General features: G+C 44.4%; 11 protein-coding genes across 22 annotated transcripts; all 11 read right to left on the bottom strand.

Moving 5' to 3' along the window:
• Nucleotides 1-461: 461 nt before the first annotated feature.
• On the bottom strand, nucleotides 462-2,260 carry LOC136199219 (rhodopsin-like). Its single transcript, XM_065989379.1, has 2 exons — nucleotides 2,107-2,260; nucleotides 462-2,046 (listed from the first exon to the last, which is right to left on the bottom strand). The coding sequence occupies exon 2, from the start codon at nucleotides 1,785-1,787 to the stop codon at nucleotides 771-773; it is 1,017 nt and encodes a 338-aa protein (XP_065845451.1). The 5' UTR covers nucleotides 1,788-2,046; nucleotides 2,107-2,260; the 3' UTR covers nucleotides 462-770.
• Nucleotides 2,261-5,906: 3,646 nt separating this feature from the next.
• On the bottom strand, nucleotides 5,907-9,574 carry LOC136199223 (myotrophin-like). Of its 7 annotated transcripts, none has more exons than XM_065989387.1 (16): nucleotides 9,517-9,574; nucleotides 9,367-9,458; nucleotides 9,211-9,306; nucleotides 9,064-9,162; nucleotides 8,914-9,012; nucleotides 8,595-8,861; nucleotides 8,449-8,547; nucleotides 8,191-8,391; nucleotides 7,735-7,836; nucleotides 7,604-7,687; nucleotides 7,455-7,559; nucleotides 7,292-7,396; nucleotides 7,145-7,240; nucleotides 6,965-7,088; nucleotides 6,748-6,912; nucleotides 5,907-6,687 (listed from the first exon to the last, which is right to left on the bottom strand). In XM_065989387.1, the coding sequence occupies exons 14-16, from the start codon at nucleotides 7,029-7,031 to the stop codon at nucleotides 6,245-6,247; spliced, it is 675 nt and encodes a 224-aa protein (XP_065845459.1). In that variant the 5' UTR covers nucleotides 7,032-7,088; nucleotides 7,145-7,240; nucleotides 7,292-7,396; nucleotides 7,455-7,559; nucleotides 7,604-7,687; nucleotides 7,735-7,836; nucleotides 8,191-8,391; nucleotides 8,449-8,547; nucleotides 8,595-8,861; nucleotides 8,914-9,012; nucleotides 9,064-9,162; nucleotides 9,211-9,306; nucleotides 9,367-9,458; nucleotides 9,517-9,574; the 3' UTR covers nucleotides 5,907-6,244. The 7 variants fall into 7 exon arrangements, with proteins under 7 accessions (XP_065845459.1, XP_065845460.1, XP_065845457.1 ...); XM_065989388.1 differs by having other exon boundaries at nucleotides 8,595-8,848; XM_065989385.1 differs by having other exon boundaries at nucleotides 8,595-9,012.
• Nucleotides 7,127-8,102, bottom strand: LOC136199266 (M protein, serotype 2.1-like). Its single transcript, XM_065989439.1, has 7 exons — nucleotides 8,095-8,102; nucleotides 7,903-7,912; nucleotides 7,735-7,836; nucleotides 7,604-7,687; nucleotides 7,455-7,559; nucleotides 7,292-7,396; nucleotides 7,127-7,240 (listed from the first exon to the last, which is right to left on the bottom strand). The coding sequence occupies exons 1-7, from the start codon at nucleotides 8,100-8,102 to the stop codon at nucleotides 7,127-7,129; spliced, it is 528 nt and encodes a 175-aa protein (XP_065845511.1).
• Nucleotides 9,575-9,656: 82 nt separating the features above from the next.
• LOC136199221 (lysine-specific demethylase RSBN1L-like) lies at nucleotides 9,657-11,940 on the bottom strand. Of its 2 annotated transcripts, XM_065989383.1 has the most exons (5): nucleotides 10,999-11,140; nucleotides 10,779-10,949; nucleotides 10,472-10,675; nucleotides 10,291-10,411; nucleotides 9,657-10,227 (listed from the first exon to the last, which is right to left on the bottom strand). In XM_065989383.1, exons 2-5 carry the CDS (start codon nucleotides 10,827-10,829, stop codon nucleotides 9,893-9,895), a joined length of 711 nt encoding a protein of 236 aa, XP_065845455.1. In that variant the 5' UTR covers nucleotides 10,830-10,949; nucleotides 10,999-11,140; the 3' UTR covers nucleotides 9,657-9,892. The 2 variants fall into 2 exon arrangements, with proteins under 2 accessions (XP_065845455.1, XP_065845454.1); XM_065989382.1 differs by lacking the exons at nucleotides 9,657-10,227; nucleotides 10,291-10,411 and adding an exon at nucleotides 11,814-11,940 and having other exon boundaries at nucleotides 10,516-10,675; nucleotides 10,999-11,740.
• Nucleotides 11,941-12,015: 75 nt separating this feature from the next.
• LOC136199218 (probable serine/threonine-protein kinase DDB_G0267514) lies at nucleotides 12,016-14,084 on the bottom strand. Of its 3 annotated transcripts, none has more exons than XM_065989377.1 (6): nucleotides 13,971-14,084; nucleotides 13,525-13,617; nucleotides 13,394-13,477; nucleotides 13,227-13,350; nucleotides 13,015-13,179; nucleotides 12,016-12,965 (listed from the first exon to the last, which is right to left on the bottom strand). In XM_065989377.1, the coding sequence occupies exons 4-6, from the start codon at nucleotides 13,291-13,293 to the stop codon at nucleotides 12,184-12,186; spliced, it is 1,014 nt and encodes a 337-aa protein (XP_065845449.1). In that variant the 5' UTR covers nucleotides 13,294-13,350; nucleotides 13,394-13,477; nucleotides 13,525-13,617; nucleotides 13,971-14,084; the 3' UTR covers nucleotides 12,016-12,183. The 3 variants fall into 3 exon arrangements, with proteins under 3 accessions (XP_065845449.1, XP_065845450.1, XP_065845448.1); XM_065989378.1 differs by having other exon boundaries at nucleotides 13,227-13,307; XM_065989376.1 differs by having other exon boundaries at nucleotides 13,405-13,477.
• A 387-nt stretch (nucleotides 14,085-14,471) lies between these two features.
• LOC136199226 (myotrophin-like) lies at nucleotides 14,472-15,337 on the bottom strand. The gene is made up of 6 exons (XM_065989394.1): nucleotides 15,275-15,337; nucleotides 15,125-15,216; nucleotides 14,975-15,064; nucleotides 14,830-14,928; nucleotides 14,685-14,783; nucleotides 14,472-14,619 (listed from the first exon to the last, which is right to left on the bottom strand). Exons 1-6 carry the CDS (start codon nucleotides 15,291-15,293, stop codon nucleotides 14,593-14,595), a joined length of 426 nt encoding a protein of 141 aa, XP_065845466.1. The 5' UTR covers nucleotides 15,294-15,337; the 3' UTR covers nucleotides 14,472-14,592.
• A 26-nt stretch (nucleotides 15,338-15,363) lies between these two features.
• LOC136199224 (formin-1-like) lies at nucleotides 15,364-17,503 on the bottom strand. Its single transcript, XM_065989391.1, has 5 exons — nucleotides 17,356-17,503; nucleotides 16,437-17,285; nucleotides 16,210-16,380; nucleotides 16,029-16,150; nucleotides 15,364-15,969 (listed from the first exon to the last, which is right to left on the bottom strand). Exons 3-5 carry the CDS (start codon nucleotides 16,215-16,217, stop codon nucleotides 15,458-15,460), a joined length of 642 nt encoding a protein of 213 aa, XP_065845463.1. The 5' UTR covers nucleotides 16,218-16,380; nucleotides 16,437-17,285; nucleotides 17,356-17,503; the 3' UTR covers nucleotides 15,364-15,457.
• Nucleotides 17,504-17,566: 63 nt separating this feature from the next.
• Nucleotides 17,567-21,078, bottom strand: LOC136199220 (NF-kappa-B inhibitor alpha-like). 2 transcript variants are annotated; one of them, XM_065989380.1, is made up of 14 exons: nucleotides 20,994-21,078; nucleotides 20,844-20,935; nucleotides 20,687-20,779; nucleotides 20,536-20,637; nucleotides 20,391-20,489; nucleotides 20,083-20,181; nucleotides 19,937-20,035; nucleotides 19,684-19,887; nucleotides 19,236-19,328; nucleotides 19,084-19,188; nucleotides 18,934-19,029; nucleotides 18,769-18,877; nucleotides 18,551-18,715; nucleotides 17,567-18,501 (listed from the first exon to the last, which is right to left on the bottom strand). In XM_065989380.1, exons 12-14 carry the CDS (start codon nucleotides 18,818-18,820, stop codon nucleotides 17,717-17,719), a joined length of 1,002 nt encoding a protein of 333 aa, XP_065845452.1. In that variant the 5' UTR covers nucleotides 18,821-18,877; nucleotides 18,934-19,029; nucleotides 19,084-19,188; nucleotides 19,236-19,328; nucleotides 19,684-19,887; nucleotides 19,937-20,035; nucleotides 20,083-20,181; nucleotides 20,391-20,489; nucleotides 20,536-20,637; nucleotides 20,687-20,779; nucleotides 20,844-20,935; nucleotides 20,994-21,078; the 3' UTR covers nucleotides 17,567-17,716. The 2 variants fall into 2 exon arrangements, with proteins under 2 accessions (XP_065845452.1, XP_065845453.1); XM_065989381.1 differs by lacking the exons at nucleotides 17,567-18,501; nucleotides 18,551-18,715; nucleotides 18,769-18,877; ... (4 more) ...; nucleotides 19,937-20,035; nucleotides 20,083-20,181 and adding an exon at nucleotides 20,229-20,334.
• On the bottom strand, nucleotides 18,916-20,133 carry LOC136199265 (myosin-3-like). The gene is made up of 6 exons (XM_065989438.1): nucleotides 20,083-20,133; nucleotides 19,937-20,035; nucleotides 19,684-19,749; nucleotides 19,236-19,328; nucleotides 19,084-19,188; nucleotides 18,916-19,029 (listed from the first exon to the last, which is right to left on the bottom strand). Exons 1-6 carry the CDS (start codon nucleotides 20,131-20,133, stop codon nucleotides 18,916-18,918), a joined length of 528 nt encoding a protein of 175 aa, XP_065845510.1.
• LOC136199264 (uncharacterized) lies at nucleotides 21,071-26,254 on the bottom strand. Its single transcript, XM_065989437.1, has 17 exons — nucleotides 26,183-26,254; nucleotides 25,718-25,816; nucleotides 25,639-25,668; nucleotides 25,590-25,597; nucleotides 25,474-25,537; nucleotides 25,026-25,118; nucleotides 24,892-24,975; nucleotides 24,743-24,847; nucleotides 24,587-24,682; nucleotides 24,406-24,529; nucleotides 24,188-24,352; nucleotides 22,974-24,138; nucleotides 22,173-22,904; nucleotides 21,953-22,107; nucleotides 21,771-21,904; nucleotides 21,597-21,717; nucleotides 21,071-21,529 (listed from the first exon to the last, which is right to left on the bottom strand). Exons 1-12 carry the CDS (start codon nucleotides 26,252-26,254, stop codon nucleotides 23,354-23,356), a joined length of 1,725 nt encoding a protein of 574 aa, XP_065845509.1. The 3' UTR covers nucleotides 21,071-21,529; nucleotides 21,597-21,717; nucleotides 21,771-21,904; nucleotides 21,953-22,107; nucleotides 22,173-22,904; nucleotides 22,974-23,353.
• LOC136199225 (uncharacterized) lies at nucleotides 25,718-27,373 on the bottom strand. 2 transcript variants are annotated; one of them, XM_065989392.1, is made up of 8 exons: nucleotides 27,237-27,373; nucleotides 26,833-27,153; nucleotides 26,643-26,766; nucleotides 26,551-26,591; nucleotides 26,328-26,494; nucleotides 26,183-26,281; nucleotides 25,864-25,962; nucleotides 25,718-25,816 (listed from the first exon to the last, which is right to left on the bottom strand). In XM_065989392.1, exons 1-5 carry the CDS (start codon nucleotides 27,241-27,243, stop codon nucleotides 26,475-26,477), a joined length of 513 nt encoding a protein of 170 aa, XP_065845464.1. In that variant the 5' UTR covers nucleotides 27,244-27,373; the 3' UTR covers nucleotides 25,718-25,816; nucleotides 25,864-25,962; nucleotides 26,183-26,281; nucleotides 26,328-26,474. The 2 variants fall into 2 exon arrangements, with proteins under 2 accessions (XP_065845464.1, XP_065845465.1); XM_065989393.1 differs by having other exon boundaries at nucleotides 26,658-26,766.
• Nucleotides 27,374-27,575: the final 202 nt, after the last annotated feature.

The following is a 27,575-nucleotide window of genomic DNA, read 5'->3' as shown; positions in this document are numbered from 1 at the left end:
ATAGATCTAGCAGCAAAAATGCCCTTTTCGACCATAGACTCGGCTTGGTGAAACAGAAAATCGTCTTCTGGCTTGGCCAAGGACGACGAAGGATTCAGAGGCCTCACCTCAAACTTGCTGGTATCAAAGCTAACTGCGCGTCTCGTTTGTGAAAGCGATCATAGCAAAAAGCTGCTAGAAGAACTCCTTTCGCTCGAGGTCGGTCGAAAGAAATATGGCACGAGGTATGGCACGTGGCGTATACAGAGCCCCGGATAACTGCGAAAAGCATCTTATACGAAGGCTTCAGATTAGATTACACTGTACCTGCTTAGCAAGTAAACGTAGCCGGAGTAATGGTTGCTCAGCGATATAAATATTGTGCAAATTTAGGCAAATGTATAAATTTTGGTGCGAAGAACATAAGAACTGTTGTTAATTAATATTCAACAATATAAATCCTTTCAAAACTTCGCAGGCTACCTAAATAAACAACGGGTCCACAAACGCGTTGTTCTACTATAGGTACTATCCTAGTATATTTCACTTGGCACCGACGGTGAGTTGCAACCATTTGCAAAGTGGGGGCCTCTCCTCAGGAATTTCGGCGTTCGGCACGTACGAGCGCTCCTGCCTCGCGCCATCTTTACACGGAAATATTCATATTGTAATAATACTCTCATGCACACGCACACATTTAAATAGTCGGAACATACAGGACATCATGCAGACAAAGACACCCGTTCATGCAGACGCTGAAGTGTCTCTTCACTGCATGATAGTCTATGCCTTCACGACTTTCTCACTGATACATTGTGCTGCAGCTTTCGGCAGCACATTACGTCCCGAATCGAACTCGTAAGCGTTCTCACCCAGAAACAGTAGAGCACCGAATTGACGAGAAAATTCAGCGTCAGCATCACATACGAAGTGAGGAAGGCCTCCGAACCTACTTGTCGAAAGGCACGGGTAAAAAGTACAATGACGTATGCAGCAGGAAGAATTGCGTTCGAGGAAATGATAGCGATGACGAACCAGAGGGCTTTGGATTTGTAAATAGGAGTCGCGGGGGATTTCCCTGTGTCATTGGACGCCATGCCAGTTAGTCGTCGTCGTTCAGCGACTGCTTGAATGACTAATCTCAGAGTTTTGACCAGGTAAAATATGACAATTGCCAAAGGCAGCCAATAGGATATGCCAAAGTAGACAAGCAATAACGATAGATAGTCGGTGAAATTCGAACGATCGTGCATGCAAAACGTTGTAAAATAGCCGCTTCCAAGTATTTTGTATATAAAGACGTACTTTGCCCAGGTGAAGAGAGGAAGCGCGGCAATGAAGAATCCAATTAGACACGTGATGGCACTTGTGATGGCAGCCTTTCGAGTCGTCACGCTGGGTGCAAGAGGATTGCTGATAGTTAGGTAGCGACTTCGCGAGATGAGAACGGTTCCCCACAGTGACCAGCAGAATTGCCAGTGCCATAAGAAGAGAACGGCTTTGCAAGCGGGTATCATTCCTTGCTCGCCATAGTTGTAGTCGTACCTTGTAACGATAAATACCCACAATCCGACGATGGCGCTAAGGACGTCAGAAAAGATGACATTGATAATGTAGATGTTTTGGCCCACGCGAAGAAGGCGCACGCGAGCGATAGCTGCGAGAGCAATTATGCACAGAGGAAGTTGAATGCAAGCTGGAATGAAGTAGGTCAACTGAATGTAAAGCTTGCCGAGAATTAGATTCTTCAGACCATCCGTTGCGTTGGATTGATTGAGATATGAAATATTTTCGCCCGACCCACTCATGTTACTTGTGAGGTTACAAGTGTTCTGAGGACCTTCGACCCCTTCGACCAGCTTATAAAGGCGTGACTACGTCACAATCGGTAACCAGGTGCAGTAGTGGGCGTCTGGGCGAGCATGGCACGTAATATATAACCAGGTGTGCCGAACCACAGGTTGCTAAACTAGTTTCAGTGGTGGGCGAGCAGGCGCGTAACCAGGAGTGCCGAACCACAGGTTGCTAAACTAGTGTATAGAGCAGCAAAAATGCCATTCTCAGAAACTAAGGATAAAACTGAGAGTTCAACGTATTCAGTTGCGGATAATCGGGCTTTTGCTAGACCTGAGCTTCGGCTTCGTGAAACAGAAAATCGTCTTCTGGGTTGGCCAAGGACGACGAAGGCTTCAGAGGCCTCACCTCAAACTTGCTGGTATCCAAGCTAACTGCGCGTCTCATTTGAGGGACCGATCACAGCGAGTAGCTGCTAGAAGAACTCTTTCGCTTGTGTACGCGTCGAAAGCATATAAGTCTACAGAGCCCGGATAACTGCGAAAAGCGCGTTATCAATAAATCTATCCCTATAATCCGGTAAGCGCCATCTTGGCTTTCGCGGCCACGCCTTCCGAGCGACGTGTTGAAGCTGGTATGCGACGAAATCCTCCTTTTTCTCGCTTTCTCGAAGACGCCATCGCCCTTTCCGGGCATTTCGCTCCCTAAGTACGCCATTTTTACGCAAGCGGACCCCTTTTCGAGTGTCATCGTTGTCCGGGTTTCTTGCTCGACTTCCGGGTACTTTTCCGCCTACATTCGATTTTGATGGCTCACAGAAAACGCTCTCTCTTGATTCACAGTGGCGTAGCCAGTAGGTGGGCCCGGGTAGAATAGGCCCACCCAAAAATTTTTCAAAGTATAAATGAAAAATAAGTTATTCACCTGTTATAACCTGAATGGAAATTTCTGCTACTATATGGTAACGTTGTAGCTCTAACAAACATGTACGCCACTGATCTTGAACGCTACGCGAAAGACAACAAAAACACTCTTCTATTTGTAACATGCTTATATCTTCTTCAGAACCTCCCCTTCCCTGACAGCGCCGCCGCAGCCACCGCCGCAGCCACCGTCGCAGACGCCACAACATCAGAGGACAATGCTCACGACGTCGCAAGCGAGAGCTACATCAGGCGGCCCCCAACCCAGGCCTGACACGTGCAGACATGGACTCCGCGTAATTTTTCGAAACTGTAATGTTTCTTCAGACCAACTGCAACGAGAAGAGGCAGTCGCAGACAAAGGCAAACGAGATAGGAGGTCAGCAGCCTACGAGTACTGTACAACGACTGCCCTCCACAGCCTAACCACATTGGCAAATTGGAAATCCAATGCCCCTACTGCAAAGCTCTCATATGGTCGGGTAAAACGCCTGCTTTCTGCTGTGATAATGGAAAGTCAGTATATCAGTGCTTCCCAAGCCGCCCCCGCCGTTGGATTCCCTTTTACTAGGTGAAACAGAGAATCTCGAATTTCTTTCAAAAATAAGAAGCTGCAATTCGGCTTTCCAAATGACGTCAATGGGATGCGACAAAATTCTCTTTCTTCGTCATTGCAATTCGTGCTACAAAATCCAAGGACAAATTTACCACCGTTTTGGCCATCTTTGTCAGGAGAATAACGAAAAGCTAAATTCGCACAAATATATTTTGTGGGAAATGAAGAAGAAGAAATCTCATTGCGTCAATCTCCTTTTGCCGGGGCTGACACCAGGAACTGTTGCATATTTGCAACAAATGCTCCACTCTCATAATTCTTACGTCGAAAGCTTAAAAATGGCTCATGAAATTTCATTGACTAAGCAGCCGTCAAAGCTACACCGGACGCCTACAACTGGACGACAAACTACGACAGTAAGCCTCCCAATTAATCACACCTACTGCACGACGCGGCCACCCTACGCAACTTCGATCGCACACAACCCTAAACAAACACGTGATACCCCACTGCCCGTGCGAAGCACGGGCTGTTTAGCTAGTTATCTTATATAGCCTCGGGCTTCAGATTACCTGCATAGAGAATGTAAACTTACCAGAGTACTGGTTGCTCAGGAATATAAATATTGTACAAATTTAGGCATAGGTATAATCGTATCAGGGATCGTATTATATAACAGCGCATACAATTAAAATCGTTGCAATAAAAGATGCGTATCCAAAATTCTCAAGGATAGTTAGATCCATGGCTCGTTCACTAAAGTCACTTTGCCACCGTGCATCTTACCTTTGCCCATTCTTTAATTTGGCCTGGCATATCTTTTGTATTCTTCGTCAGATTTCTGAACGTCTTGAAGTCGGAGAAGAATTTCCACTGCCAAAGGCCTCTCGCGAGGAACTTGCCTCGGTTGCATGCTCTTTCTCTCGGCTGACAGCAAGAGAAAGATCCACATTGTACGTGTACGTCAATCTTCCGCCAGTCAGAGTAGGATTTCATTCTCCTGAATTGGAAGTCTAAGGAAGGTGTTATATAAGAAATTTCTTGCCTAAAACATCCGTTGGAGAAAACCGTGACACGGACGCGGAGGAGAGCGCGATCGATCTGTCATGAAAATTTTGACCCTCCCCGCCCCCGCCCCCTGCCCCCGTACCTGTCGCTTTTGATCTTTCGTTGTTTTAGAAGGGTATTTACCCTCCGTCAAGTACAAAAACGTTGCTAACAAGTACAGTCGACGCAGATGGGGTTTCTGAAGACGGTTTGCAGAAATGGACCTAGCTAATCCTGATATATATAGTCTACGGCTGTTTAGTACCATCGCAGTCGCGGTTCAGTTGTCGCTGCTGTTTTGTTTGCTAGCCATGGCTGTACTCGAGAGGGAGGGTGCGCACGCGGTCAACGGTAGTGCATGCGCGTGCGCTCACGCCTAACTCCCACTCAGCCGACTCCATCTAATGCTGCGCCTGCTACTTCAAGTCTTGGATGACAAAGCAACGATCGACGTCTCTCGACGCCGAAAAGAAACAAATGATCGGCGGGCGTAGCCGGCGGGCGTAGCCAGCGGGCGTACGTTACCGGCGGGTCATTCGTTATGGCAGCGGACTCCTTTTCCAGAGTAGAAAAATGACCCCCCCGGACGTATTTTTTGGGGGGTCATTTTTCCACTGACAGATCGTTTCGGCGAGAGAGCGATCACCACACTAGGTCTATCACGGAACGAACGGCGGCGGAAAAATCATGATCGCGGTCTCGCTTCACTTCCCCATTCCATCTAACTAAGGAAGAACGCTTCCAACATTCTAATGACTTCAGGAAAATAGCCGCCCATCTCTTCGCTCACTTTCCTAGCTAAACTCGTTTAGCGCGCCCCCGCGATACGTTCCCACTCACTGTGTACGTTTCCTCGACGACCGCCGCAAACTCGCGCATGCGTTTCGATTCGACGAGCGTTTTGGACGTCATACTTTGAACGCGGATGTTGATGTCCGCGTGGGCGTGGCGAAAATAGGATATGAGTTCGGGAACGTGAGTCGAAGCGTTGTGAACCACGCCCATTACGTAATCGGCGAATTTCGACGATTTTTCGGCGAAGAGAATTCGAAAGAATTTGTCTGTTGTCGATTCGATTTCGTTCGGCGGTAAATCGTCGTAGTAGACGTGGAGGATTTTTGCGCCGCCGTTCGGATGAAAGTGGACGACGATTTTTGCGTTTTACGAATGTGCGCACGGGTTCGTGTGAAGCGTTCGATGTTCGTCGCGCGGGAGTGCCGCAGCTCCGCGTTCGCCTAGGCACGCGAGTTTGGGTCGCGTTACGAGTCACTCACGACGCCCTGACGTCGTGCGCGTTTTCTCGGCGAACTTGCGTCGCCTAGAAGGAGACTGCGTAAATTTTTAGCGCAGCTGTGTTGCTAGTTTTGGGGTCTGTTTTACCATTTGTTTCGGTTTCTTTTACGTTAGGTACATTCGTTGTGTCCATCTTTTCGTTGGATTAAATCGTTTAGCTGATCCACGTTCGAAGACCGCCAAGTCGTGCTCGAGACCTCCTGCGGGGCCCCGACGAAATTCCCTGAGGTTCTTAATTGCTCTTCCGAATGACTATTCTTTCCGTCCTCGAGACTCAGATACCTTAGTTCACTCGTAAAACTAAGTCTCTTGGTCAAAAAGGCTCACTGACAAGCTCCACTTTCTCTCCCCCATGCATCTTACCTTTGACCATTCTTTTCGCTGGGCAACTCTTGTATTCCTCGTCAGATTCCTGAATGACTTCCAATCTGGCCAAACAGTCTGCCGCTGATGGCCTCTTTGAACGATTGAGATCGACCATTGCTAGGCCAAGACGCTTTATGATAGGATGGCGAACACTTGTTCCCTGCGCCATTCTCTTTTTTGGTGCTGGTCTCTCTCCCGTCATCAATTCGATGAACGTCACACCGAGAATATAAACGTCAGCCATTTTCGTGTTGTGCTCGCCCGGTTCGAGCCTTTCCGGAGCGATTTAATCAGCACTCATTGGCCCAGCTGAGAGACTGGAGACTTCAGAAAAACGAGCCGCTCCCAAATCGAAGATTTTCGCTTCCATGAGAGATGTGACGACGATGTTCGTCGATCGAATGCCTCCGTGAAGAATGCCGAGTCCGTGAAGATAGCAGATTCCAGACGAACAGCCCATTGCGACGTCGACTTGCTCTCTCAGACATAGACGTCCGCCAGCTGCGGCAATGATATCAGAGAGAGATGCTTTGAGAAGCTCTGATATGATTCTCAGTGGAATATCGTCTTGGGTGATGACGCCGAGCAAAGAGAGGACGTTGGGATGATGAACTTGACTGCACATTGAGATTTCTTGTTCCAATCGACGAAGATATTCGTCAATGCGAAGAAACTCGTAGAACGTTTTGACGGCGACGTTGCAGCCGCGCCAACGACCCACACGAACGTCTTATATTGAAAATAAACAAACAATTAGTCAAATAGAAGACCATCTTACTTATTAATTACCTCCGTACGATCCCCCGCCGAGTTTGACGTCACTTATGTCAATGTCGGCGGAGGAAATTTGATACACGTTTTCGTATTGGCTCAAATTTCGTTGCGCTTCTTGAGCAACGAGTCTTGCCTCGTCGCGTTCCTGCTCCAGTTGAGCGCAATGTTCAGACATCCTTCCTAATAAGAGATCACAGTCTATGAGTCACACTAGCCTTCTACTATCTCTTACTGAGATCAGTTTCTGCTTGAGCAGATCGCTCACGGAGGTCCTGACTCGCCTTTTGAACTTCTCTCATTGTTTCTTCGTGTTCTGAAAGAATCGTGTTTTTTTCTATTTGCAGATCGCGAACGCGCTAATCCAACGTAACATAGAATCACTTTATTATTAGCATTAATCCCACCAATTAACCTGTTGAGACGAGTGAAGATTCTCAGTGAGATTTCCTTCTGTTGCTCGAGCAGAAGCGTTGTCCTCTTTTAAGCGACGTAGCAGCTCTTCTACGAGCTAAGGCAAATACAAAATAAATAACTATCTCAGACTAACACAGCTATTTACCTGCTGAGACGCGAGGAGATCTTCAGCGAGACTTTCCTTCTCCGTACAAGCAGTGTTCCTCTCTTTTTCAGACTTATCAAGACGACGTTGTAGCTCTTGTACGAGCTACAGAAGTACACAGAATAATTAATTCACTGTCTAACTCATTAGCACAGCTATTTACCTGTTGAGACGAGCGGAGATCTTCAGCGAGACTTTCTTTCTCCGTACAAGCAGTATTTCTCTCTTTTTCAGACTTATCAAGGCGACTCTGTAGCTCTTGTACGAGCTAAAGAAATGCATAAAATAATTCACTTTAGTACAGCTATATACCTCTGCGAGACTTTCTTTCTCCGCACAGGCAACATTTCTCTCTTCTTCCGCCTTATCAAGGCGACGTTGCCGCTCACCAACACGCTAATAAATTTTAAACATTAATTCAGAATAAATATCATTGTACTGACCGGCTGAGACGCGTCTTGAGTCCTCTTTTCCAAGACAAATGGGTGCAAGATGGGTGGGGGAAGATGGGACTTTAAATCTTGTCTCAAATTCGTCTTTTCTGCCTAGAAAACAATCATTCTTATTACACTTTGAATAAGCAGCACCTTTGATGACTAATGTTTTTTAACTGTGTGAGCACTAAATTTAGAATGTAATTTCTTCGTTATGTCACATTTCTGATGTACTTATCTGCTAACAATTAATTGATCAATAATCTCAACTGCTGTTTCGAGACAATCAATTGGTTTGTGAGTCCGTTTTTGACGTTCACAACGATATAAAGTCTTTCTTCTATCTATATCCCACAGTTTGACACTTACCAAGACATCAAATAAATTTATTCAATTCCTCTACCTCTCGAGTGCAACGTAATAATTTTAATGTTTGATTCTATGAGGACGTATGCCTAGATTTACCTCACGTTGTGGAATTGTTTCCTCCTTTTTATCTGCTCTAATTGCTTTATCTGTAGAAGAAGCTGCCTACGGAAAACTCATATCAATACGTCACAAAATATCATCTTTGCTTTCCTCTCGTTCGCTGAAAATATTCACGAGTTTTTCTTTCAGTGTCACGTGATTTCGAGAATCAACAATTTGAATGGCTCCTCTATTTTTCTACATATATCACTCAAAGTTTAGAAGCTAAACTGTCTTTCGTAGTATCTCACATACGTAGTCCTTTGCATAAGTATTGCATCCCTTTACAATTAGAATGATCATCACTCTTTCATTTCCCTCGTAAAGGGCTTCCAAAAACGGAGTTCTTCCGAACTATCAATAAACATATTTATAATTAGAGATTGCTAATAAATCAATACTCCATTGACAGCTTCAAAATCTGCCCCAACTGAAACCAAATATTCTGCAATTTTAGCGCAATTCCCCCAACATGCCCAACGAAGGGAAGTTTGGCCATTCTAAAAATGGTTGCATTGAAATATTGTTTGGTTCTTTGGAAGGAAGCCACAGCCACAGCGATTTGATTTTGATTTCCCCGCCCACAATACTTCACTTTGTTTGACACAGTTTAACATCCGGGAAGTAATCACCATAGCAATAATGCGGTTCTACTCTATTCATCAAAACTGGCGCTCATATTTGTGGATGTGGCCATGACTTAAACGTTAAATTGAATACCTTATTAGATTTATGATTGACATCCAATCCCAATCCAATGAGTCGTTTAACAATTCCTAAATGACCCTTCCGACTAGCATATGCCAATGCTTCACCATGCTACAGTACAAGCATCTCATTAGCAACAACCCCAATAACAGTTTTACTTACAGGGCCCTCTGCATGAATATTGCATCCACTTTCAATTAAAACTTCCATCACTTCTCTATTTCCATACTGAGCGGCTGAATGAAAGGGCGGTATATTCCACTAGTAAAATCATTTGGTCATGATTAGTGATTGATAATAAATCAATACCGAAATAGCGCGAGCTTCCATGTCTGCTCCAGCGGAAACCAAATATCTTGCCATTTCAGCGTCACGTTCCAAATGAAGGCAAGTTTCTCTTCCAATCTAAATACGCCGTGAGAGAATCGAACTTTCGACTTTCTCATTTGACACTACTCGTCGCACCCCCTTTTTCGCTGTCTTCCACTTTTCCGGATAACGTCGAATATATGAAGACACGGTTTCTTTATCTCCTTCTTCGACAGCCGAAAGAAAGGCTAGTAGAAACACACGTAATCGCTAGAATAGTCGAGCAGGAAAAGGAATAACAACAACCGCGTTCACTATTCGCCATTGTGAGAGAATTCCAACAGAGAGAACGAAGGACTTGGAGGATGCGCAGTGAAACCAAGTCCCGTACAATGTCGTGGGTCATAGAATTTTGAAGCGAACCCAGTGACCATGTATAAGAGAGATAGATTGAGCCAAATACTCAAATAATAATATCAATTTTGTACATGCACCTCACTACGTCGAATCCGGATCCATCAGTACGCTCACTAATTTCTCATAATCCGTAGTAGTATCGCGAACCTTTTGAAAATCGTCCGTAGATCGTCGTTTCATGATCGAAAACGGTCCCAGACTCGTCGGCATCTTCTTCAGAGCCGAAGACGACGACGACGATTTCTTCACGTTCACCCTTTCCAAGCTACTCTTCTTCAATTTCTTCAACGTTCCTTTCTTCTTCTCGTAAATTCTCTTGGCAACCATTTGCTGTTCGACTTTCCACGAAATCGCTGCACATTTCCGTCCAAAGTTCGAAGAATTCCGACGGAGAAACGACGCCGCCGTTGCCGCCGTTGCCACGGTAACAGTAGTAGTCGACGAGAGCGGCGAAACGACGCTTGCAATCAGAGAGAAAGTCAAATTGGTTTTGAATCGTTTTGCGCGCCCAGCCAAGGAATTCTTCCATTGTTGATTTGAAGGGTTGGAGAAGATCGGGTGGCGAAGTGAGAAACACTTCAGTTGCCTTCTTTTCTACATCTAAAACGAAAGAAAATTAAGGTCACGTGTACAGAGACTATATTTATTTATTTATTTATTTACCTTCAAGTTGCTTGTTTATGTTATTGATATCGCCTTCCATTTCCTCGAAATTCAAGTTCGACGCATCGACGACGTCAGCTGGATCCGGAAGTGGACATCTCGCCGCCGAAGTCCCGGCATCCTTAATTAATTAAAAATGAATTAATAATATAAACATTGAAAAATCATCAAGAGTTATTACCTTATCATATTTTCTCACGTAAACGGATACAACATATTGAAGAAGATTGGACGAGTTGTCTTTCGTTTTGACGTTCTTTAGCTTGGGTATAATATCCAAAGCAAACGCTTCGGCCATTCCACGTGAATTCCCAGCATTCATATGGTTCCCTATGGCGAGGACTAAGCCCATAACAGAGCTCACGGTAGTCGAATGATGAAGAGCCTAAAACCCTCAATTAAAAAATCAAAAAAAATCAATAATCAAGGGGAAAATCTCTAAGGAGAAATCTCTCTAGGTGAATGAGACCCTTTCCCTTTCTCTCTACCTGTCTTCCGTATATATTGCTTTTAATAAACCAACGGCCGCTGTCGTGCATCGTTCCGGTCCGTGTCCCACGTGATCGGCGTGACAAGGCGTCCGATCTTCGAACAGGATTTCGCGCGGCTGAGACGCGCGCAGACGCCAACTCAGACTCTGCACTTCACTTCTCCCAACCCTAAGAAAATCAAAATAGATAAATACTAAAATAATTACTCAGAACAAACCGTCCGCGTTTCTTCGCCGATTCCTCGCTCCCAGGCGGCAACATCTGCTCCCCGGGTCTCGCCCACATAATCGGCCCATCGTCGCTCTCCTCCGGACGCTCCAACTTAAGCGCACTAAGGGGCCCCCAGGGAAGAACGCGTCTCAAAAAGGGACTCGCTTCCAACATTCGAATGATGTCAGGAAAATAGCCGCCCATCTCTTCGCTCACTTTCCCAATGAGACTGAACTCGTTTAGCGCGCCCCCGCGATACGTTCTCGCCGCGTACGTTTCCTCGACGACCGCCGCGAACTCGCGCATGCGCTTCGATTCGACGAGCGTTTTTGACGTCATACTTTGAACGCGGATGTTGACGTCCGCGTGGGCGTGGCGAAAATAGGATACGAGTTCGGGAACGTGAGTCGATGCGTTGTGAACCACGCCCATTACGTAATCGGCGAATTTCGACGATTTTTCTTCGGCGAAGAGAATTCGAAAGAATTCGTCCGTTGTCGATTCGATTTCGTTCGGCGATAAATCGTCGTAGTAGACGTGGAGGATTTTTGCGCCGCCGTTCGGATGAACGTCGACGACGATTTTTGCGTTCGACGAATCTGCGCACGGGTGCGCGTTCGTGCGAAGCGTTCGATGTTCGTCGTCGCGCGGGAGTGCCGCCGCCGCTTCGCGTTCGCCTAGGCACGCGAGTTTGGGTCGCGTTACGACGCCCTGACGTCGTGCGCGTTTTCTCGGCGAACTTGCGTCGCCTAGAAGGAGACTGCGTAAATTTTTTTGCGCAGCTGGGTTGCTGTAGTTTTGGGGCTTTTTCTGCTGTTTTACCTTTTGTTTCGGCTTCTTCTACGTTAGGTAGATTCGCTGCGTCCATTTCGTGTCGTTGGATTAAATCGTTTAGCTGATCCAAGACCGCCAAGTCGTGCTCGAGACCTCCTGCGGGGCCCCGACAAAATTCCCTGCTCTTCCGAATGACTATTCTTTCCGTCCTCGAGACTCAGATACTTTAGTTCACTCGTAAAACTAAGTCTCTTGGTCAAAAAGGACATAACAGTTAATATGAACAGTACAGCCCGTATAAGAACAAAATATGTATGCAGAAAAATATGAAAACAAAAAGAAAATCAAAAATGTCCATAAAAAAAGACGAGTATAAAAATAAACAACGAATGATAAAATAGTATCAAGGACATCATGTCTAGTTCCATGGCTCACCCACTAGCTCCACTTTCTCTCCCCCATGCTTCTTACCTTTGACCATTCTTTTCGCTGGGCAACTCTTGTAATCCTCGTCAGATTCCTGGATGACTTCTAATCTGGCCAAACAGTCCGCTGCTGAAGGCCTCTTTGCACGATTGAGATCGACCATTGCTAGGCCAAGACGCTTTATGATAGGATGGCGAACACTTGTTCCCTGCGCCATTCTCTTTCTTGGTGCAGGTTTCTCTCCCGTCATCAATTCAATGAACGTCACACCGAGACTATAGACGTCAGCCATTTTCGTGTTGTGCTGACCAGGCTCGAGTCTTTCCGGAGCAATATAATCCGGACTCATCAGCCCAGCTGAGAGACTGGAGGCTTCAGAAAAACGAGCCGCTCCCAAATCGCAGATTTTCGCTTCCATGAGAGATGTGACGACGACATTCGTCGATCGAATGTCTCCGTGAAGAATGCCGAGTCCGTGAAGATAGCAGATTCCAGACGCACAGCCCATTGCGACGTCGACGTACTCTCTCAGAGATAGACGTCCGCCAGCGACAATGACATCAGATAGAGATGCTTCGAGAAGCTCTGATACAATTCTCAGTGGAATGTCATCTTGAGTGATGACGCCGAGCAAAGAGACGACGTTGGGATGATGAACTTGACTGCAGATTGAGATTTCTTGTTCCAATCGACGACGATAAACGTCGACGCGAAGAAAGTCGAAGAACGTTTTGACGGCGACGTTGCAGCCGCGCCAACGACCCACACGAACGTCTTATATTGAAAATAAACTCTTAGTCAAATTGGAGATCGTTCTACTTACCTCCGTACGATCCTCCGCCGAGTTTGACGTCACTTATGGCAATGTCGGTGGAGGAAATTTGATGCACGTTTTCGTATTGGCTCAAATTTCGTTGCGCTTCTTGGGCAACGAGTCGTGCCTCGTCGCGTTCCTGCTCCAGTTGAGCGCAATGTTCAGACATCCTTCCTAATAAGAGATCATAGTCTATGAGTCAAACTACCCTTCTATCTTACTGATATCCGTTTCTGCTCGTGCAGATCGCTCACGGAGATACTGACACGCCTTTTGAACTTTCCTCATTTTTTCTTCGTGTTCTGAAAGAGTTCTGTCAATTTCTTTTTGCAAATCACGAACGAGCTAACAAAATGTAATGTAAATTCTCTTTAGTACAGCTATATACCTCTGCGAGACTTTCTTTCTCCGCAAAGGCAACATTTCTCTCTTCTTCCGCCTTATCAAGACGACGTTGCAGCTCACCGACACGCTAATAAATTATAAATATTAATTCAGATTAAACGTCATTGTACTGACCTGTTGAGACGCGTCTTGAGTCTTCTTTTCCAAGTGCAAGATGGGTGGAGGAAGATGGGACTTCAAATCTTCTCTCAAAGTCGTCCTTTTTGCCTAGAAAACGATATTTCTTATTAGACTTTGAATAAGCAGCACCTTGACAATGTTTCCTAACTGTGTGAACACTAGAGTGTCATTTTTTCGTTAGGTCACATTTCTGATCTATTTATCTGCTAACAATTTATTGATCAACAATCTCAACTGCTGTTTTGAGACAATCAATTGGTTTGTGAGTCCGTTTTTGACGTGCACAACGATATAAAGTCTTTCTTCTATCTATATCCCACACTTTCACACTTACCAAGATATTGAATTAATTTAATCAACTCCTCTACCTCTCAATTGCGTATGAGTGCAACGTAATAATTTTAATGTTTGATTCTATGAGGACGTATGTCTAGATTTACCTCACGTTGTGGAATTGTTTCCTCCTTTTTATCCGCTCTAATTGCTTTATCTGTAGAAGAAGCTGTCTACGGAAAACTCATATCAATACGTCACAAAATCTCATCTATGCTTTCCTCTCGTTCGCTGAAAATATTCACGAGTTTTTCTTTCAGTGAAACGTGATTTCGAGAATCACCAATTTGAATGGCTCCTCTACTTTCCTACATGACTCAAAGATTAGAAGCTAAACTGTCTTTCGTAGTATCTCCCTTTGTCCTTTGCATAAATATTGCATCCCTTTACAATTAGAATATTCATCACTCTTTCTTTTCCATAGCAAATGACTTCCAAAAACGGCGTTCTTCCGTGCTACCAATGAATTTCGTTCTAATTATAGATTGCTAATAAATCAATACCCCATTGACAGCTTCAATGTCTGCCCCAACTGAAACCAAATATTCTGCAATTTCAACGTGATTCCCCCAACATGCCAAATGAAGGGAAGTGTTGTGCCACTAAAAATGGTTGTATTGAAATATTGTCTGGTTCTTTGGATAGAAGCCACAGCCACAGCCATTTGATTTGATTTTCCCGCCCACAATACTTCACTTTGTTTGACACATTCTAACATCCGGGAAGTAATCACCATAGCAACAATGCTGTTCTACTCTATTCATCAAAACTGGTGCTCATATTTGTGGATGTGGCCATGACGTAAACGTTAAATTCAATACCGGATTAGATTTATCATTGAAATTCAATCCCAATCCAATGAGTTGTTTAACAATTCCCAAATGACCATTCCGACTCGCATATGCCAATGCTTCACCCAACTACAAGCATCTCATTAGTAACAACCCCAATGACAGTTTTACTTACAGGGCCCTTTGCATGAATATTGCATCCATTTTCAATTAAAACTTCCATCACTTCTCTATTTCCATCCGAAGCGGCTGAGACAAAGGGCGTCATTTGCAACTATTAATCATTTGGTCATGATTAGTGATTGATAATAAATCAATACCGATTTAGCTTCCATTTCTGCTCCAACTGAAATCAAATATCTTGCCATTTCAGCGTCACGTGCCAAATGAAGGCAAGTTTCTCCTGCAAACTAAATACGCCGTGAGAGAATCGAAGTTTTGACTTCCTCATTCGACACTACTCGTCGCACCTCCCTTTTCGCTGTCTTCCACTTTTCCGGATAACGTAGAATATATGAAAACACGGTTTCTTTATCTCCTTTTTCGACAGCCGAAAGAAAGGCTAGTAGAAATACACGTAATCGTTAGAATAGTCGAGCAGCAAAAGGAATAATAACAACCGTCAACGCTATTCCCCATTGTGAGAGAATTCCAGCTGAGAGAACGAAGGACTCGGAGGATGCGCAGTGAAACCAAGTCCCGTACAATGTCGTTGTCATAGTGACCATGTATAGAGAGAGATAGATTGAGCCAAATACTCAAAACCGATAAAATAATAATATCAATTTTGTACATGCACCTCACTACGTCGAATCCGGATCCGTCAGTACGCTCACTAATTTCTCATAATCCGTAGTATGGCGAACCTTTTGAAAATCGTCCGTAGATCGTCGTTTCTTGATTGAAAACGGTCCCCGACTCGTCAGCATCTTCTTCAGAGCCGAAGACGACGACGATTTCTTCACGTTCACCCTTTCCAAGCTACTCTTCTTCAATTTCTTCAACGTTCCTCTCTTCTCCTCGTAAATTCTCTTGGCAACGATCTGCTGTTCGACTTTCCACGCCTCTTTGAAATCGCTGCACATTTCCGTCCAAAGTCCGAAGAATTCCGAAGGAGAAACGACGCCGCCGTTGCCACGGTAACAGTAGTAGTCGACGAGAGCTGCAAAACGACGCCTGCAATCGGAGAGAAAGTCAAATTGGTCTTGAATTGTTTTGCGCGCCCAGCCAAGCAATCCTTCCATTGTGGATTTGAAGGGTTGGAGGAGATCAGGTGGCGAAGTGAGAAAGTCTTCAGTTGCCTTCTTTTCTACAACTAAAACGAAATAAAATTGAAGTCACGTGTACAGAGACTATATTTATTTATTTATTAACCTTCGAGTTGCTTGTTAATGTTATTGATATCGCCTTCCATTTCCCCGAAATTCACGTTGGACGTAGCGACGACGTCAGCTGGATCCGGAAGTGGACATCTCGCTGCTGAAGTCCCGGTATCACTAAGTAATTAAAATTGAATTAATGACATAAACATTGAAAAATCATCAAGAGCTATTACCTTATCATATTTTCTCACGTACACGGATACAACGTATTGGAGAAGATTGGACAAGTTGTCTTTCGTTTTGACGTTCTTTAGCTTGGGTGGAATATCCAAACTCTTCGGCCATTCCCCAGCATTCATATAGATACCTATGGCAAGGACTAAGCAAGCTCATAACAGAGCTCACTGTAGTCGAATTATGAAGAGCCTGACATCTCAATAATTCCAAAAAATTATTTCACCTCTTCCATATTTATTGGTTTTAACCAATAAAGCGACGATCGCCGTTGTGCATCGTTCCTGTCCGTGTCCCACGTGATCGGCGTGAGAAGGCGTCCGATCTTCGAACAAGATTTCGCGCAGCTGAGACGCGCGCGGACGCCAACTCACACTCTGCACTTCATTTCTCCCAACCCTAAGAAAATCAAAATAGATAAATACTAAAATCATTACTCGTTTCTTCGACGATTCCTCGCTCCCAGGCGACAACATTTCCTCCCCAGGTCTTGCCCACATAATAGGTCCATCGTCACTCTCCTCATGACGCTCCAACTTAAGCGCGCTAAGGGACCCCCAAGGGAGAACGCGTCTCAAAAAAAAGGACTCGCTTCCAACATCATAGTGACGTCAGGAAAATAGCCGCCCATCTTTTCGCTGACTTTCCCAATGAGACTGAACTTGTTAAGCGCGCCGTTCCGCCGCGTACGCTTCCTCGACGAACGTTTTCGACGTCATACTTTCAACGCGGATGTTGACGTCCGCGTGGGCGTGGCGAAAATAGGATATGAGAACGTAACTAATCGGCGAATTTTGACGATTTTTCGGCGAAGAGAATTCGACAGATGTCGATTCGATTTCGTCCGGCGATAAATCGTCGTAGTAGACATGAAGGATTTTTGCGCCGCCGTTCGGATGAACGCCGACGAGAATCTTTGCGTTTGACGAATCTGCGCACGGGTGCGCGTTCGTGCGACAGTTCGATGTTCGTCGCGCGAGAGTGCCGCCGCTTCGCGTTCGCCTCCAGTACGCGAGTTTGGGTCGTGTTACGACGCCCTGACGTCGTGCGCGTTCTCTTGGCAAACTTGCGTCGCCTAAAGGAGACTGCGTAATTTTTTTTGCGCAGCTGTGTTGCTAGTTATGGAGGTTTTTCTGCTGTTTTACCTTTCGCTTCGGCTTCTTCTACGTTAGGTACATTCGTTGTGTCCATTTCGTGCCGCTGGATGAAATCGTTAGGCTGATCCACTTCCGAAAGACCGCCAAGACGTGCTCGAGACCTCCTGCGGGGCCCCCGACAGAATTCCTTGAACTTCCAAATGACTATTCTTCTTGTCCTCGAGGCTCAAATACCTAAGTTCACTCGTAAAACTAAGTCTCTTGGTCAAAAAGGACACAACAGTTACATTACCGCCCGTATAAGAGAAAAATGACTAATAAAAACATCCAATGAAAACAAACAGAAAATCAAAAATGTTCAAACCAACAACGAATTATCAAATACTATTGGGTCAAGGACATCCTGTACTTAGTTCCATGGCTCACCCACTAGCTCCACTTTCTCTCCCCCATGCATCTTACCTTTGACCATTCTTTTCGCTGGGCAACTCTTGTATTCCTCGTCAGACTTTTGAATACCTTCCAATCTGGCCAAGCAGTCTCCAGCTGAAGGCCTCTTTGAACGATCGGTATCAATCATCTGCAGACAAAGGCGCTTGATGATACGATGACGCACACTTGTTCCTTGAGCCATTCTCTTTCTTGGCGCTGGTTGCTCTCCCGTCATCAATTCGATGAACGTCACGCCGAGACTATAGACGTCAGCCATTCTCGTGTTGTGCTGACCCGGTTCGAGCCTTTCCGGAGCGACGTAATCAGGACTCATCGGCCCAGACGAAAGACTGAAGACTTCGGAAAAACGAGCGGCTCCCAAATCGCATATTTTCGCTTCCATTACTGACGTGACGACGACATTCGTCGATCGAATGTCCCCGTGAAGAATGTCGAGACCGTGGAGATAACCGATTCCAGACGAACAGCCCATTGCGACGTCGACTTGTTCTCTCAGAGATAAACGTTTGTTAGCGGCGACGATGATATCAGATAGAGATGCTTCGAGAAGCTCTGATATGATTCTCAGTGGAATGTCGTCTTGAGTGATGACGCCGAGCAAAGAGACGACGTTGGGATGATGAACTTGACTGCAGATTGAGATTTCTTGCTCCAATCGACGAAGATAAACGTCGACGCGAAGAAACTCGTAAAAAGTTTTTACGGCGACGTTGCACCCGCGCCAACGGCCCACACGAACGTCTTATAATGAAAATAAACTATTAGTGAAATTGGAGATCGTTCCACTTACCTCCGTACGATCCTCCGCCGAGTTTGACGTCACTCACTTCGACGTCGGTCGACGAAATTAGACGTACATTTTCGTATTTGTTTAAATTTCGTTGCGCTTCTTGGGCAACGAGTCTTGCCTCGTCGCGTTCCTCCTCCAGTTGAGCACAACGTTCAGACATTCTTCCTAATAAATAAGGGATCATAGTCCATGAGTGGTACTACCCTTCTATCTCTTACTGATATCCGTTTCTTCACGGAGATACTGACTCGCCTTTTGAACTTCCCTCATTTTCTTTTCGTGTTCCGAAAAAGTTCTGTCTTTTTCTTTTTGCAGATCACGAACGAGCTAACGAAATGTAGCGTAAAGACTCTTTAGTATTAAACTTAATCCAAATAACTAACCTGTTGACATGAGTGAAGATTTTCAGTGTGATTCCTCTCTTTTCTTTGAGAAGAAGCTCTCTCCTCTTCCAGGCGACGTTGCAGCTCTTGTATGAGCTAAAGAAATACACAAAAAAATTCACTGTCTAACACTTTAGCAAAGCTATTAACCTCTTGAGACGAGCGGAGATCATCGGCGAGACTTTCTTTCTCCGCACAGGTAACATTTCTCTCTTCTTCCGCCTTATCAAGGCGACGTTTCAGCTCACCAATACGCTAATAAATAGTAAACAATATTTCAGATTAAATATCATTGTACTGACCTGTTCAGACGCGTCTTGAGTCCTCTTCTCCAAGTGCAAGATGGGTGGAGGAAGAGGGGACTTTAAATCTTCTCTCAAATTCGTCTTTTCTGCCTAGAAGACGATCATTCTTATTAGACTTTGAATAAGCAGAGCACCTTGACAATGTTTCCTAACTGTGTTAATACCAGAATGTCATTTTTTTGTTAGGTCACATTTCTGATCTATTTATCTGCTAACAATTCATTGATCAACAATCTTCACTTATGTTTCGAGACAATCAATTGGTTTGTGAATCCGTTTTTGACGTGCACAAATCGATAAAGTCTTTCTTCTATCTATATCCCACACTTTGACACTTCCCAAGACATTGAATAAATTCAATCAACTCCTCTACCTCTCAATTGCGTACGAGTGCAACGTAATAATTTTAATGTTTAATTCTATGAGGAGGTGTGCCTAGATTTACCTCATGTTGTGGAAATGGTTCCTCCTTTTTATCCGCTCTAATTGCTTTATCTGTAGAAGAAGCTGCCTATGGAAAACTCATATCAATACGTCACAAAATGTCATCTATGCTCTCCTCTCGTTTGCTGCTGAAAATATTCATGAGTTTTTCTTTCATTTTAATGTAATGTTTAGAATCTGCAATTTGAATGGCTCCTCTCTTTTTCTACATCGCTCAAAGATTAGAAGCTAAACTGTCCTTCGTAGTATCTCACTTTGTCCTTCGCATAAATATTGCATCCCTTTACAATTAGAATATTCATCAATCTTTCATTTCCCCAGTAAATGGCTTCCAAAAACGGCGTTCTTCCCGCCTGTGAATGAACTTCGTTATAATAATAGATTGCTAATAAATCAATACGTCATTGACAGATTCAATGTCTGCCCCAACTGAAAGCAAATATTCTGCCATTTTAAGTTCATTCCCCGAACATGCCCAATGAAGGGAAGTGTTGCTCCCCTAAAAATGGTTGTATTGAAATAATGCCCGGTTCTTTGGATAGAAGCCACAGTCACAGCCATTTTATTTTGATTTTCCCGCCCACATTACACACTCAAACATCCGGGAAGTAATCACCATAGCAACAATGCTGTTCTACTCTATTCATCTAAACTGGCGCTCATATTTGTGGATGTGGCCATGACTTAAACGTTAATTAAATTGAATACCCCTTCAGATTTATGATTGACATCCAATCCCAATCCAATGAGTCGTTCAACAATTCCCAAATGACCATGCATACTCGCATATGCCAATGCTTCACCATACTACAAGCATCTCATTAGTAACAACCCCAATGACAGTTTTACTTACGTTGCCCTCTGCATGAATATTGCATCCATTTTCAATTAAAACGTCCATCACTTCTCTATTTCCATTCTGAGCGGCTGAATGAAAGGGCGTCATGTTATTGAACTATCAATCATTTGGTCATGATTAGTAGTGATTGCTAATAAATCAATACCGAAGCACAAGCTTCCTTGTCTGCTCCAGCTGAAATCAAATATCTTGCCATTTCTTCGTCACGTGCCAAATGAAGGCAAGTTTCTCCATCAAACTAAATACGCCGCTCGTGAGAGAATCGAACTTTTGACTTTCTGATTCGACACTACTCGTCGCACCTCCCCTTTCGCTGTCTTCCACTTTTCCGGATAACGTCGAATATATGAAGACACGGTTTCTTTATCTCCTTCTTCGACAGCCGAAAGAAAGGCTAGTAGAAACACCCGTAATCGTTAGAATAGTCGAGCAGCAAAAGGAATAAGAACAACCGTCAACGCTATTCGCCATTGTGAGAGAATTCCAACTGACAGAACGAAGGACTTGGAGGTTGCGCAGTGAAACCAAGTCCCGTACAACGTCGTTGTCTTACAGTAGAAATTTGAGGAGAGAGATAGATTGAGCCAAATACTCAAAAGCAATAAAACAATAATATCAATTTTGAACATGCACCTCACTACGTCGAATCCGGATCCGGTGAGTACGCTCACTAATTTCTCATAATCCGTAGTATCGCGAACCTTTTGAAAATCGTCCGTAGATCGTCGTATCTTTACTCCCCGACTCGTCAGCATCTTCTTCAGAGCCGAAGACCACGACAATTTCTTCACGTTCACCCTTTCCAAGCTACTCTTCTTCAATTTCTTCAGCGTCCCTCTCTTCTCCTCGAAAATTCCCTTGACAACGATCTGCAATCGGAGAGAACGTCAAAGTGGTTTCGAATCGTTTTGCGTGCCCAGCCAAAGAATTCTTCCATTGTGGATTTGAAGGGGTGGCGAAGTGAGAAAGACTTCAGTTGACTTCTTTTCTACATCCAAAATAAAAAAATTAAAGTCACGTGTACAGAGAATGTATCTATTTATTTATTTATTTACCTTCAAGTTGCGTGTTAATGTTATTGATATCACCTTCCATTTCCTTAAAACTTACGTTTGACGCAGCGACGACGCAACCTTGATCCGGAAGTGGACATCTCGCCGCCAAAGTCCCGGCATCCTTAATTAAAATAGAATAAATAACCTAAACATTGAAATGATCAGTACAATTACCTTATCCTATTTTCCCACGTTTACGGATACAACATATTGGAGAAGGTTGGACGACGAGTCGTCTTTCACTTTGACGTTCTTTAGCAAGGACTAAGCCCATAACAGAGCTTACAGCAGTCTGATTGATGAAGAGCCTAAACCTCGATTAAAAAATTGAAAAAATCATTATTAAATTATTTCACCTTTTCCGCATATCTTTCAATAAACCGACGACCGCCGTCGTGCATCGTTCCGGTCCGTGTTCCACAATTAAGGCGTCCGGTCCTCGAACAAGGTTTCGCGCGGCTGAGACGCGCGCGTACGCCAACTCAGACTCTGCACTTCATTTCTCCCAATCCTAAGACAACAAGAAAACCGAAAATAGATAAAGAATAAAATCATTACACTCATTATAGAACAAACCGTCCTCGTTTCTTCGACGATTCCTCGCTCCAAGGCGGAAACATTTGTTCCCAAGGTCTGGCCCACATCACTCTCCTCAGGACGATCCAACTTAATTAAGCTCGCTAAGAGGGGCCCCCAAGGGAGAACGCGTCTCAAAAAAGGAATCGCTTCCAACAATCTAATGACGACTATTATGACGTCACGAAAATAACCGCCCATCTCTTCGCTCACTTTCCCCGATGAGACTAAACCTGAACTCGTTTAGCACGCCCCCGCTGCGTACGTTTCCTTGACGACCGCCGCGAACTCTCGCATGCGTTTCGATTCGACGAGCGTTTTCCACGTCATACTTTGAACGCGGACGTTGACTTCTGCGTGGGCGTTGCGAAAATAGGATATGGGTTCGGGAACGTGAGTCGAAGCGTTGTGAACCACGCCCATTACGTAAATTAGCGAATTTCGACGATTTTTCGGCGAAGAGAATTCGAAAGAATTCGTCGGTTGTCGATTCCATTTCGTTCGGCGATAAATTGTCGTAGTAGACGTGGAGGATTTTTGCGCCGCCGTTCGGATGAACGTCGACGAGGATTTTTGCGTTTGACGAATATGCGCACGGGTGCGCGTTCGTGCGAAGCGTTCGATGTTCGTCGCGCGGGAGTGCCGCCGCTTCGCGTTCGCCTAGGCACGCGAATTTGGGTCGCGTTACGACGCCTTGACGTCGTGCGCGTTTGCTCGGCGAATTTGCGTCGCCTAAAGGAGACAGCGTAAATTTTTTGCGCCGCTGTGTTGCTAGTTTTTGGAGTTTTTGTGCTGTTTTACCTTTCGTTTCGGCTTCTTCTACGTTAGGTGCATTCGCTGTGTCCATTTCGTGTCGTTGCATTAAATCGTTTAGCTGATCCACGTCCGAGAGACCGCCAAGACGTGCTGGAGACCTCCTGCGGGGCCCCGAGAATGTTCCTTGAGGTTCTTGCTCTACCAATTGACTATTCTTGCTGTCCACGAGATTCAAATACCTTAGTTCACTCGTAAAACGAAGTCTCTTGGTCAAAAAGGACATACCAGTTAATATGAACAGTAGCTACCGCCCGTATAAGAGAAAAATGACTAATAAAAACATCCAATGAAAACAAACAGAAAATCAAAAACGTTCAAACAAACAAAGAATGATAACATAGTACTGGGTCAAGGACATCCTGCACTTAGTTCCGTGGCTCACCCACTAGCTCCACTTTCTCTCCCCCATGCATCTTACCTTTGACCATTCTTTTCGCTGGGCAACTCTTGTAATCCTCGTCAGATTCCTGGATGACTTCCAATCTGGCCAAACATTCCCCAGCTGAAGGCCTCTTTGAACGATCAGTATCAATCATCTGCAGACCGAGGCGCTTAATGATACGATGACGTACACTTGTTCCTTGAGCCATTCGTTTTGTTGTCGCTGGTTTCTCTCCCGTCATCAATTCAATGAACGTCACGCCGAGACTATAGACGTCTGCCATTCTCGTATTGTGCTGACCCGGTTCGAGCCTTTCCGGAGCGACGTAATCAGGACTCATCGGCCCAGACGAAAGACTGGAGACTTCAGAAAAACGAGCCGCTCCCAAATCGCAGACTTTCGCTTCCATTACTGACGTGACGACGACATTCGTCGATCGAATGTCCCCGTGAAGAATGTCGAGACCGTGGAGATAACAGATTCCAGACGAACAGCCAATTGCGACGTCGACTTGTTCTCTCAGAGATAAACGTTTGTTAGCGGCGGCGATGATATCAAAGAGAGATGCTTCGAGAAGCTCTGATATGATTCTCAGTGGAATGTCGTCGTGAGTGATGACGCCGAGCAAAGAGACGACGTTGGGATGATGAACTTGACTGCAGATTGAGATTTCTTGTTCCAATCGACGAAGATAAACGTCGACGCGAAGAAACTCGTAGAACGTTTTGACGGCGACATTGCACCCGCGCCAACGGCCCACACGAACGTCTGATAATGAAAATAAACTATTAGTCAAATCTGAGATCGTTCCACTTACCTCCGTACGATCCTCCGCCGAGTTTGACGTCACTCACTTCGACGTCGGTCGACGAAATTAGACGTACATTTTCGTATTTGCTTAAATTTCGTTGCGCTTCTTGGGCAACGAGTCTTGCCTCGTCGCGTTCCTCCTCCAGTTGAGCACAACGTTCAGACATTATTCCTAATAATTAAGGGATCATAGTCCATGAGTCGTACTACCCTTCTTTCTCTTACTGATATCCGTTTCTGCTCGAGCAGATCGCTCACGGAGGTACTCACTCGCCTTTTGAACTTCTCTCATTTTTTCTTCGTGTTCTGAAAATGTTATGTCTCTTTCTCTTTGCAGATCTCTAACGAGCTAACGAAATGTAGCGCAAAAGACTCTTTATTATTAACATTAAACCCATTAACTAACCTGTTGAGACGAGTGAAGATTTTCAGTGAGATTTCTCTCTTTTCTTCGAGCAGAAGCTCTCTCCTTTTCTAGGCGACGTTCCAGCTCTTGTACGAGCTAATAAAATACACAAAATAATACACTGTCAGTGTCTACGACTTTAGCACAGCTATTTACCTGTTGAGACGAGCGGAGATCTTCGGCGAGACTTTCCTTCTCCGTACAGGCAGTGTTCTTCTCTTTTTCAGACTTATCAAAGCGACGTTGCAGCTCTTGTACGAGCTAAAGAAATGCATAAAATAATTCACTTTAGTACAGCTATATACCTCTGCGAGACTTTCTTTCTCCGCCCAGGCAATATTTCTCTCTTCTTCCGCCTTATCAAGGAGACGTTGCTGCTCACAAACACGCTAATAAAATATAAACATTAATTCAGATTAAATATCATAATTGAACTGACCTGTTGAGACGCGTCTTGACTCCTCTTTTCCAAGTGCAAGATGGGTGGAGGAAGATGGCACTTTAAGTCTTCTCTCAAAGACGTCTTTTCTGCCTAGAAAACGATCATTCTTATTAGACTCTGAATAAGCAGCACCTTTGACAATGTTCCTTAACTGTGTGAACACTAGAATATCATTTTTTCGTTAGGTCACATTTCTGATCTATTTATCTGCTAACAAATTCATTGATCAACAATCTCCACTGCTGTTTCAAGACAATCAATTGGTTTGTAAGTCCGTTTTAGACGTGCACAACGATATAATGTCTTTCTTCTATCTATATCCCACACTTTGACACTCCCCAAGACATCGAATAAATTTAATCAATTCCTCTACCTCTCGATTGCGTACGAGTGCAACGTAATAATTTTAATGTTTGATTCTATGAGGACGTATGCCTAGATTTACCTCACGTTGGGCAAATGTTTCCTCCTCTTTATCCGCTCTAATTGTTTTATCTGTAGAAGAAGCTGACTAAGGAAAACTCATATCAATACGTCACAAAATCTCATCTATGCTTTCCTCTCGTTCGCTGAAAATATTCACGAGTTGTTCTTTCAGTGAAACGCGTACTCCAGCAATTTGAATGGCTCCTCTATTTTTCTATATCAATCAAAGATTAGAAGCTAAACTGTCTTTCGTAGTATCTCACCTTGTCCTTTGCATAAATATTGCATCCCTTTACAATTAGAATATACATCACTCTTTCATTTCCCCAGTAAATTGCTTCCAAAAACGGCGTTCTTCCGTCCTATCAATGAACTTTGTTATAATTATAGATTTCTAATAAATCAATACCAAATTGACAGCTTCAATATCTGCCCCAACTGAAACCAAATATTCTACAACTTCAACTTGATTCCACCGACATGCCCAATGAATGGAAGTGTTGCTCCCCTAAAAATGGTTGCATTGAAATATTGTCTGGTTCCTTGGAGAGAAGCCACAGCCACAGCCATTTTATTTTGATTTTTCCGCCCATAATACTTCACTTTGTTTGACACAGTCTAACATACGGGAAGTAATCACCACAGCAACAATGCTGTTCTACTCTATTCATCAAAACTGGCGCTCAAATTTGAGGATGAGGCCATGACTTAAACGTTAAATTGAATACCCATTCAGGTTTATGACTGACATCCAATCCCAATTGAATGAGTCGTTTAACAATTCCCAAATGACCTTGCATACTCGCATATGCCAATGCTTCACCATACTACAAGCATCTCATTAGTAACAACCCCAATGACAGTTTTACTTACGTTGCCCTCTGCATGAATATTGCATCCATTTTCAATTAATTAAAAGGCCAAAGAGTTTAGACTCACGTACAGTTCCTTAGAACAGTTCTCTGGACACTCTAGCCGCTTGCCCTTCCGCAAACACATGAGAATATTCTTAGTTGACATTCACGGATAAGGAAAACAACCTTCGTGTATCGTAAGAAATTCTATTATATATAATAAGAAACAAACATTCTCGCACCTAAAGTGAAAATCTCCCACAAGACCACTCCAAATGACCACCTAAAAAGGAAAGCTGATAACATTCTCTGCTTTTCTATAACGCATGAAAACCGGCTGCATTTATACGTCGCTTTTTTCACTAAAAAGGCGGTGTATAATAGCTTCGATGGACATCCATCGGAGCGGCAGACGTCTTGTGGTCTTTGAACTGTACGCTTCGTCTTTGTAAACAGCCCTTGTCAGTCCAAAATCAGACACTTTAAAAGACTGCATGCATGTGCCGAGCGCTGTGCATGCAAACCTTGCGTATTTGTTATGACATGACAGTAGCTCCCATTGCCGGTCCATCCGCTCCTGCATATTTTTGCACCTGTTGTGGAATTACAGATGTAGTGACCGTCGATGTCGGAATCTTTCGGCAAACAGTACACCGTACAGTCACCGTAGTAGTTTTCGTTGCATTGGACGCGCCAATTCAGTTCGAGAGTCCTGTTATAGTTTCCTCTAATCGTCCAATTTGTCCACGAACCCGAAATTCGGGCGTTTTCTATCCCCGGAAGCAGGACGTCGATGAGATCGTCCGCGTTTGTATCGTCTTTGTCCAGTATAGACCGAAAGAGTTCTAAAAACGTACCAATTAAAGCATTTGGAAAAGTAAGCAGAGCCGCGGCGGCCGCGGTATACGGTAGTAGTATATTAATTTACTTTCCATGATCCATTGAAAGGGAAAGATAAGGGATTATTCAGACCAATTCCAAGTGCGTCCTTTCCAATTGGAAAGAAATCATCGTCGCTGTAGACGCGCGTAGGACCTTTGCACTGGCCGGCGTCATTTGTCAGATTATATTCACGAAGACAGACGAAGAAATAGTTTTCGCAGTCTTGCACGCACGCGGACCTTTCATTCGTCTCGCAGCAAAAACCGCTTTCTTTGTGGTCCGGGTTTTTGTATTCGACGAATTGGATTTCAACGGTGCCGCCGTCACTCCGGCGATACGGAAAGAAGTCAGAAGAATTGGAAAAATAGGGTTGAGAAAACCTGTG

This window comes from Oscarella lobularis, chromosome 20, assembly GCF_947507565.1.
Source record: "Oscarella lobularis chromosome 20, ooOscLobu1.1, whole genome shotgun sequence".
In the NCBI taxonomy this organism is placed as follows: domain Eukaryota; kingdom Metazoa; phylum Porifera; class Homoscleromorpha; order Homosclerophorida; family Oscarellidae; genus Oscarella; species Oscarella lobularis.
Note: the sequence above shows the minus strand (reverse complement) of the source record. Positions and strands in the feature narration are given on the sequence as shown.